The sequence below is a fragment of the Rhinopithecus bieti genome, unplaced genomic scaffold (genome assembly GCF_001698545.2).
Source record: "Rhinopithecus bieti isolate Rb0 unplaced genomic scaffold, ASM169854v2 scaffold_55715, whole genome shotgun sequence".
In the NCBI taxonomy this organism is placed as follows: Eukaryota; Metazoa; Chordata; class Mammalia; order Primates; family Cercopithecidae; genus Rhinopithecus; species Rhinopithecus bieti.
Window position 1 is genome coordinate 296,621 of NW_016822769.1, and position 10,293 is coordinate 306,913.

At 41.2% G+C, this 10,293-nt stretch overlaps 1 protein-coding gene across 1 annotated transcript in view; it reads left to right on the top strand.

The window, feature by feature from the left end:
* WDR76 (WD repeat domain 76) overlaps positions 1–10,293 on the top strand; it is a 46,543-nt gene that overhangs the window by 31,950 nt on the left and 4,300 nt on the right. The window contains 3 exon segments of the mRNA XM_017861040.1: positions 2,726–2,943; positions 4,463–4,615; positions 7,094–7,147. Of these exon segments, the coding sequence (XP_017716529.1) occupies positions 2,726–2,943; positions 4,463–4,615; positions 7,094–7,147 (425 nt within the window).

A 10,293-nucleotide genomic window follows, 5' to 3' on the forward strand; every position in this document is an offset into this window, starting at 1 on the left:
CAGAGGGAGACTCTTAAAAAAAAAAAAAAAAAGTTACATATGGTACAATTTACCATTTTAGGTGTACAATTCTGTGAGTTTTGGTGAATTGTGTACACCTGTGTAACTATCATAATTAAGCTATAGAGCCGGGTGTAGTGGCTCATGCCTGTAATCCCGGCACTTTGGGAGGCTGAGGCAGTGGATCACTTGAGATGATGAGTTTGAGACCAGCCTGGCCAACATGGCGAAACCCCGTCTCTACTAAAAATACAAAAAATTAGACGGGCATAGTGGCTTATGCCTGTAATTCCAGCTACTCAGGAGGCTGGGCCAGGGAGAATGGCTTGAATCCAGGAGGCGGAGGTTGCAGTGAGCCAAGATTGCGCCATTGCATTCCAGCCAGTGTGACAGAGTGAGACTCCATCTCAGGAAAAAAAAAAAGAAAATTTCCATTTCCCTCAAAACTACATCATAACCTTTTGTAGTCATTCTCCCACTGTCTGCAATCCCTGATAACCACTGATGTGATTACTGTCCCTATAATTTTGCCTTTTCCTGAATGTCAGGCATTTGGAATTAAATGATATATAGCCTTTTGTTTCTGGCTGCTTTTCCCTAGTGTAACGCTTTTAAGATTCATTCATGGTATTGCATGTATTTGTAATTTGTTTCAGATACTACTGACTGAACAGGTACCTTATACTAGGCACTATCTTGAGTGTGCTTTATATACATCATTAAGCCTTATAACACCCTAGAAAATGAGTAATGTTATTGCGTTTAACAGGTGAAAAAATTGAGGCAAAGAGAGGTTTATGATGTTGCTCAAGGACATAGATGGCAGAACAAGAATTTACACCAGGATTTGTCTGACTCCAAAGCCCCTGCTCTTAATCATTTAAATATATTGAATATGCCAAGTTTCATTTGTATATATTGGTCTTTTTGTGGGGTGTGAAGGTTGTGATGCCTTTAGTATATTAATTTATTCTTAGTTTATAATACTTGTTTTTAAAACTAAAAATCAGCAATTCATGATTCAATAGTAAGAATTGTCATCCCCTCTTAGTTGACAGGAAGATTTATTTTTTATTCTTTATATGCATGAGTCCTAAACCCAAAGTGATTGCATTGTGGATTACATGTGATTAAAAACTTAATAACATGCTCACGACATAGCTGAGTGTAGTGGTGCGCACCTGTAATCTTAGCTACTTGGGAGGCTGAGGCAGGTGAATCACTTGAAGCTGGGAGACAGAGATTGCAGTGAGCCGAGATTGTGCCATTGCACTCCAGACTGGGCAACAGAGTGAGACTTCGTCCCCCCTCCCCAAAAAAATGCTCATGATAAAATATTTACAGTAACTCAGATATAAAAGTAAATCTGTCTGTCCTTCATTTGCATTATCCACAAGTAACCATTGTTGCGTATCTTGAGTATGCTTCCACAAAAGTATACCTGTGCTTACAAGCATATAGTTATACATTTTTTCTCCTCTTCTTTATACTAATGGCTTCATACTAATATACATAGCCTTTTGCAACTCTTTTCTTAATAGTATATACTTAATAGTATATCTTGGACAGTTAATACTATAAAAGTACCTTAGTCTTTTTAGCATTGTGTGGTATTTCAAAGTAGAGGTGGACCATCATTTATTTAACCAGATCTCTTTTGGTGGATATTTATGTTGCTGCTTATTGCTATTATAAGCAATCTTGCAGCAGACATTGTTACAGATCTCTTAGTGAAATTACTGGGTCCAAAAGTATAAGCATTAAGCATTTTGATAGATGTAGCCTGATTAACTGTCAAAAAAATGTATATATTTACTCCTCTACTAAGAGTAGGTGAGCATTCAGCTGTGTATCTTGGACTTGGTTGGCAAAGTTACTTTGCATGTTAAAATATAATTTCAATTGGGTAGAATTCAGATTCAGTTCTTTTCTTGTTAAGTTTCACAGGGTAGATCTGGAACTGAGGTTTATTGGGTTTGAGAGATTTGGGATGTAGCCCTGACATGGGTAGATGGGCCATTTAATTGTAGACACAGCTGATCAGTGCCTTTGTTTCCTTTTTTTTTTTTTTTTTTAAATTTTCAGTTGGATAGAAGGAATAAGTTCTAATGTTCAATAGCAGAATAGGGTAACTATAGTTAACAACAGTGTATTGTATATTTAAAAATAGCCAGAAGAGAGGACTTGAAATGTTCCCAACACATAGAAATGATAAATATTCAAGGCAGTGGACCCCCCAGATACCCTGACTGTGTTTCCATTATGTCTTGTGCATCTGATGGGGATGATGAGAGGATAAATGAGGTTATTTGGGTAAAGTGTTTTATAACCCTTTTACCAAAGAATTTATGTTTTGGCTTTCTTTTTTTTTTTTTTTTTTTTTTTGAGACGGAGTCTCACTCTGTCGCCCAGGCTGGAGTGCAGTGGCGCAGATCTCCACTCACTACAAGCTCCGCCTCCCAAGTTTACGCCATTCTCCTGCCTCCGCCTCCCATGTAGCTGGGACTACAGGCACCCGCCACCACGCCTGGCTAATTTTTGTATTTTTTGTAGAGACGGAGTTTCACCGTATTAGCCAGGATGGTCTCGATCTCCTGACCTCGTGATCCGCCCGTCTCGCCCTCCCAAAGTGCTGGGATTACAGGCGTGAGCCACTGCGCCTGGCTGTTTTGGCTTTCTTTACAAGAAGAGTGTGATACAAGCTGATTGTTACTTATATTCTTAGGTGTATAGAAATGAAAGAAGTAGCTTTTCCTCCTTCGACTTCTTGTCAGAAGATGCCTCCACTTTGATAGTAGGACACTGGGATGGAAATATGTCACTGGTGGATAGACGGACACCTGGAACTTCTTATGAGAAACTTACCAGTTCTTCTATGGGAAAAATAAGAACTGTTCATGTCCACCCAGTGCATAGACAGTATTTTATCACTGCCGGATTGAGGTATGGTCTTTATAAGACTTTATGACTTAGACCTTTTAATGTCAAAATTACATGGGTTAGTTGGGTTGTCAAAGATACTGTAATAAAATATTACAAAAGGTATTACTTTTGTAATACCCAAAGGCCAAGTAATTTTCCTTTCTACACTGATTGAGACTTGAGTGATTTTTTTTAAATAAATTCTTTTAGATTTAATAAATAGTGAAAATGCTGAAAGAAATTTTTTTTCTTGGCATTGTATGTATTCTAATCTTACGAGAAGAAAGTTTAAATTTTAAGGAAAAAAAGTTATATGTGACCTATAACTTGTTGGCCTGTGTTAACTTTTTTCTTGGAAGGATTGAAAAACCAACTAGAGCCGGGCGCAGTGGCTCAAGCCTGTAATCCCAGCACTTTGGGAGGCCGAGACGGGTGGATCACGAGGTCAGGAGATCGAGACCATCCTGGCGAACACAGTGAAACCCCGTCTCTACTAAAAAATACAAAAAACTAGCCGGGCGAGGTGGTGGGCGCCTGTAGTCCCAGCTACTTGGGAGGCTGAGGCAGGAGAATGGTATGAACCTGGGAGGCGGAGCTTGCAGTGAGCTGAGATCCGGCCACTGCACTCCAGCCTGGGCGACAGAGCAAGACTTCGTCTCAAAAAAAAAAAAAACAAAACCAACTAGAAACTTGAAAGCCGGGCGTGGTGGCTCATGCCTGTAATCCCAGCACTTTGGGCTGAGGCAGGCAGATCACTTGAGGTCAGGAGTTTGAGACCAGCCTGGCCCATATGGTGAGACCCTGTCTCTACTAAAAATACAAAAAATTGCCAGGTGTGGTGGCATACACCTGTAATCCCAGCTACTTGGGAGGCTGAGGCAGGAGAATCACTTGAACACAGGAGGCAGAAGTTGCAGTGAGCCAAGATTGCACCACTGCACTCCAGCCTGGATGACAGAGTGAGACTCCATCTCAAAAAAGACAAAATAAAAAAAAAAAACTTGTCTTTCTGTATGCACTGGATCCATGTATCTGCTATAGTTTTGGAATGTGTCTAGTATTGTACTTGTTATCTATACCAGTTTTGGGAAAACTAGTAGAGTATTAGAGGGTGCTGTCTTTTTTTTTTTTTTTTTTTTGAGATGGAGTCTTGCTCTTTTGCCTAGGCTGGAGTGAAGTGGCGCAATCTCACCTGACTGCAACTGCCGCCTCCCATGTTCAAGCGATTCTTCTGTCTCACCCTCCCGAGTAGCTGGGATTACAGGTGTACACCACCATACCCAGCTAATTTTGTATTTTTAGTAGAGATGGGGTTTCTCCATGTTGAGGCTGGTCTCGAACTCCTGACTTCAGGTGATCTGCTTGCCTCAGCCTTCCAAAGTGCTGGGATTACAAACGAGCCACCGCGCCCAGTCGAGAGTTGTGTCTTAAATGTTCCTCAGTATAGCAAGTATGTGAGTGTCTAACTTATGTTTAGCCCTGTTGTAGAGGCTCATTACATGTACTATGGCAACATTGATCATTGTTTCTCCCATTACAGGGATACTCATATTTATGATGCAAGGCAACTGAAGTCCAGGGGAAGTCAGCCTTTGATTTCTTTGACTGAACATACAAAGAGCATTGCTTCTGCCTATTTTTCACCTGTTACTGGTAACAGAGTGGTGACCACATGTGCCGATTGTAATCTGAGGTAAATTGGGAAGGCAGAAATGTTTTTAAGGAATGTAAAGATTCTATAGCTATTGTGTCAGTAAACCAAAAGCTTTGTTTACTGCTGTTCCCTATTAAATTGCTATTGTTATTGTTTAGTAGTCATATCTAGGTTCCTAAAGACTGATGACCTGTATTTAATGGCTTTTCAGCAGTTTTTGGGTCCTGGAAATTTCCTTGAGACTGGCAAAGGTCCGTAGCTACCCTGGGGGGTTTATGGTCCAGCTTTCCTTTAAGCACTGAAGAATCCCCGAAACCAGGCTGTGAGAAGGAGATAATTTTAGCATACTTTGGGGTCAGTGTGATCTATTCTGCAAGTGAAGTGCTGAATGGAAATTGCAGAGCCCCAGACCGTGAGCAGACAGAAAATAGCAAAAACTGGGGTTCTGTACAAGCTATTGGATATGGTTTTATAGTTCTAGGGTTTTAGCTTTAGTACTTTTCTATAGCTACTTCCCAAAAATGGATTTAAAGTGTAATATAAACCAGTTGAACAAAAAACAAAACAGTGTCAATAAAGATGTCGGGAACATTAGTGTAATCACAAAGGAAAATTATTTTGTTCTCTTTTAGAATCCCTGATTTTGCTTAAAATTGCAAGCACTTTTCCGTTTCTAAGAGTTTTACCTTAAGCCATTTTGGAATTCCTGTATTATTCAGTTGAGTGTATACTGTGCACCAGGCTCCAGAATGGCACCCAGTTTCTGTTTAAACCCACCTGTTGGGAAGAGCGTGGTCTGCAGTGTGTGACAGTTGTCCAGTTTCTAGCAAAGTCTGTGAGTATTACCAGATGGTGCAGAAAGAGAGTCACCAGGGAGTGGTAGGCCAGCATCCCCTTTCCACTCATTCAGTTTCCTTTGTCTCGAAAGCTACCTGTTCTGTTCCTGTTCATTTACACTGCAGTTTAGTCTTGTTACATTAACTATTAGTGGTTTGGCTTTCTACTAATCTATTTAGGCAATAAACTCTAGTGCCAAGCAACCATACTAGAAAAGCTAGGCACAAGGAGAAGAGAAGGAGGTGGTGATGCTGTTAGTTTCCTTCTGCTGAAGTGCTCAGTGGAGGCTTCTAGACTCTTCTCCAACTGCTGTATAAAATCTCCTCTCTTTGGCCAGGTGTAGTGGCTTATGCCTATAATCCCAGCGTTTTGGGAGGCGGAGGTGGGAGGATCACTTGAGCCCATGAGTTCGAGACCAGCCTGGGCAACAGAAAGAGACCCTGTCTTTACAGAAGAAAGTAGGCAGACATGGTATTGTGTGCTTATAGTCCCAGCTACTTGGGAGGCTGAGGTGGGAGGATCACTTGAACCTGGGAGGTTGAGGCTTCGGTGACCTGTGACCGTGCCATTGCACTTCAGCCTGGGCATCAACTGAGATGCTGTCTCTTGAAAACCAAAACACAACTCCTCCTTGGTTGCTGGTTGGTCTTAGTCTGGAAATGACACTATCAAGCCTTCAACTGATGAGTCTCGGAAACTGCTCTTGATACACAGATGTACTTTTAGGTGATTTGTACATTTTCAGACCACATCCTTTATGTCACATATTATTGTGAATTGTGGATATAATTTTACAGTTCAGATTATCACTTTAGAATGTGCATTTTATTTCTATTCGTTTATCATTATTAATGTTTTTTTTAGAGACAAGATCTCTTTGTTGCCCAGGCTAGAGTACAGTGGCATGATCATGGCTCACTGCAACCCTGACCTGCTGGGCTCTAGCAATCTTACGGGCTCCAACAATCTTACTGCCTTAGCTTCCAAGTAGCTGGGACTAGAGGTATGCGCCACCATACCTAGCTATTATTACTATTTTTAATTTTTTTTTGTAGAGATAGGGTCTCACTATATTGTCCAGGCTGGTCTCAAACTCCTGGCCTCAAGTGATCCTTCCACCTTGGCCTCAAAGTGCTGAGATTACAGGCATGAGCCACAACAGCCAGCCAAATGATTTCTACACTAAACTGTAAGCACTGACTTATTTTATAAAACGTCTTGCAACTTTTGTTTAGTATTTTAGCCAAGATTTGTTGGAGCCTGATCCTACCCCCGCTGTTTTTTTTTTTTTTGTAGACAGGGTCTCTCTCTGTTGCTCAGGCTGGAGTGCAGTAGTGTGATCATAGCTCAGTGTAATCTCAAATTCCTGGGCTCAAGTGTCAAGTGATCTTCTCACTTCAGCCTCCTGAGTAGCTTGGACTACAGGCATGTGCCCCACACCCAGCTAATTTTTAAATTTTTTGTACAGATAGGTCTCACTGTATTGCCCAGGCTGGTCTCAAACTCTTGGCCTCAGGTGATCCTCCTGTGGCCTCTAAACCTGGCCTGATCCTACATATTTTTAAATGACAATTATGTATTTCATACCGTGAATTAATGAGAAGCTTGTTAAATACACTGATATTTATTTCAGAAAGTTTTTAAGAAACAAAATAATGTCTTACTCTCTTTATTTTGCAGAATTTTTGACAGCAGCTGTGTATCTTATAAGATTCCTCTCCTCACCACCATCAGGTAGGCTTCTGTATGCCAAATAATGTAGATGTGGATTACCATGAACCATTTGTTGCAGTGCATACATTAGACATCTGATTGTCAAAGAGATGTAATAGTCCTAATTTTTGAATACAAAAATTGTAAGTGTCCCAGTTTGCTAGTTCCTATCCGGAAGGGTTCTTGGTTCTAGGTTCTCTGTGTCTGTAGAGGTTCAGTCTCTTGTAGTCAGTAGCTGTTCTCTGCAGGTGGGAGGTTATTGTTGGTTAAGGTTAATGACTTTATTCTGAACTGAATTACTCATGTTATCTTATTGAAGACTGTAATTATTCACTTGCTGATGAGGCTGTCTGAAGCTCTGTTTGTGTCTGTTTATTCTGGGCCTAGAGGGTTTCCCCATCTTCCCACTTCATTTCTTTGATTATACTCTTTTTTTTTTTTTTTTTTTGAGACGGAGTCTCGCTCTGTCGCCCAGGCTGGAGTGCAGTGGCCGGATCTCAGCTCACTGTAAGCTCCGCCTCCCGGGTTTACGCCATTCTCCCGCCTCAGCCTCCCGAGTAGCTGGTACTACAGGCGCCCGCCACCTCGCCCGGCTAGTTTTTTGTATTTTTTAGTAGAGACGAGGTTTCACCATGTTCGCCAGGATGGTCTCGATCTCCTGACCTCGTGATCCGCCTGTCTCGGCCTCCCAAAGTGCTGGGATTACAGGCTTGAGCCACCGCGCCTGGCCTGCTTCATACATTTTGTTCCATTTTATCAGTTTCTTTTTTTTCAGGTCCACAATTTTTATTTATTTTTATATTTTTTTTAAGACAGAGTCTCACTTTGTAGCCTAGGCTGGAGTGCAGTGTCATGATCTCGGATCACTACAACCTCCGCCTCCTGGGTTCAAGCAATTCTGCCTCAGCCTTCCAAGAAGCTGGGATTACAGGTTCACACCACTCTGTCTGGCTAATTTCTGCATTTTTAGTAGAGATGAGGTTTCTCCACGTTGGTCAGACTGGTCTCGAACTTTTGACCTTAAGCGACCACCCACCTTGACCTCCCAAAGTGCTGGGATTACAAGTGTGAGCCCCCATGCCCAACCTATGTTATGTTATGTTATGTTATGTTATGTTATTTTTATTTTTTATTTTTATTTTGAGACAGAGTCTCGCTCTGTTGCCCAGGCTGGAGTGCACTGGCATGATCTTGGCTCACTGCAGCCTCTGCCTCCTGGGTTCAAGCAATTCTCCTGCCTCAGCCTCTTGAGTAGTTGGGACTACAGGCACGCACCACTATGCCCAACTAATTTTTGTACTTTTTTTTAGTAGAGACAGGGTTTCCCATATTGGCCAGGCTGGTTTTGAACTTCTGGACTGAAGTGATCCACCTGCCTCGGCCTCCTAAAGTGCTGAGATTACGGGCATGAGCCACTGCACCCAGTCTTATTTCTTAATTGACTAATAAAATTGTATATATTTATCATGTACAACATGTTTTGAAATATATACATTGTGGAATGGCTAAATCAAGCTGATTAACGTATGTATTACCTCACGTACTTACCATTTTTTTGTGGTGAGAACACTTAAAATCTGTCAGCAATCTTCAAGAATATAAATATTGTTATTGACTATGGTCATCCTGATATACAGTAGACCTCTGGAATGTATTTCTCCTATTAAATGAAATTTCATAGTTTTTGACCAACATCTCCCCAACACTTTCCCTCTCTGCCCAGCAGTTTCTTATCTTCTCTCTCTCTTTTTTTTTCTTTTTTTTTAAAAAAGAAACAGGGTCTCGCTCTCTTGCCCAGTATGGAGTGCAGTGGCATGATCATGGCTCACTTCAGCCTCAATCTCCTGGACTTGAGCAGTTCTCTTGCCTCAGCCTCCCAAGTAGCTGGGACTACAGACACACAGAACCATGTCCCTCTAATTTTAAAAATTTTTTGTAGAGATGGGGACTTGCTGTTGCCCAGGCTGGTCTGGAACCCCTGTCCTCAACTGATCCTCCTACGTGGGCCTCCCGAAGTGTTGGTATTATAGGCGTGAGACATCATGCCTGGCCTTACAACTTTGTTGTTTTTTATTTATTATTATTTTTTAGACTAGTCAAGTACAGTAGTGAGCAGGTGGGAAAGAGTAGAACAAAGAGTATTATCTGTAACTGACTGTGAACAATCAATTAAAATAAGTCACTACCTTCGAACCAGACTCAGCTTTTTAAAATTCCCCATATGAGTGAGGTCGTGTGGTATTTGTCTTTCTGCGCCTGGCTTATTTTACTTAACATAATGTCTCCAGGTTCATCCATGATAGGGTTTTCTTTTTTTTTTTTGAGACGGAGTCTCACTCTATCGCCCGGGCTGGAGTGCAGTGGCCAGATCCCAGCTCACTGCAAGCTCCGCCTCCCAGGTTTACGCCATTCTCCTGCCTCAGCCTCCCGAGTAGCTGGGACTACAGGCGCCTGCCACCTCGCCCGGCTAGTTTTTTGTATTTTTTAGTAGAGACGGGGTTTCACCAGGTTAGCCAGAATGGTCTCGATCTCCTGACCTCGTGATCTGCCCGTCTCGGCCTCCCAAAGTGCTGGGATTACAGGTGTGAGCCACCGTGCCCGGCCCATGATAGGCTTTTCTTAAGTGGAATAGTATTCCATTATGTGTATATACTATGTTTTCTTTATTCATTTATCCATTGATTGATTGATTCCATATCTTAGATGTGACAGTGAATGTGGGAGTACAGGTGTCTCACAGATAGTTCATTTCCTTTGGATATATTCCCAGTGGTGGCATTGCTGGATCATATGGTAGTTCTATTGTTAATTTTTTGAGGAACCTCCATACTGTTTTCTATTATGGGTGCACCAATTTATATTTCCACCAACAACGTACTAGGGGTCCTTCTTCTCTATATTCTATGTCTTTACCAATACTTGCTATCTCTTCTTGTTTTGATAATGGCCATTCTCCTAGATGTAAGGTGATATCTCATTGTGGTTTTAACTTGCATTTCACTGATGATTAGTGATATTGAACATATTTTCATATAATTGGCCATTTGTATGTCATCTTTTAAGAAGTGTGTATTCAGATTCTTTGCCCATTTTTTAATTGGGTAATTTGTTTTCTTTTCTTTTCTTTTCTTTTTTTTTTTTTTTTTTTTTTTTTTTTTTTTTTTTTT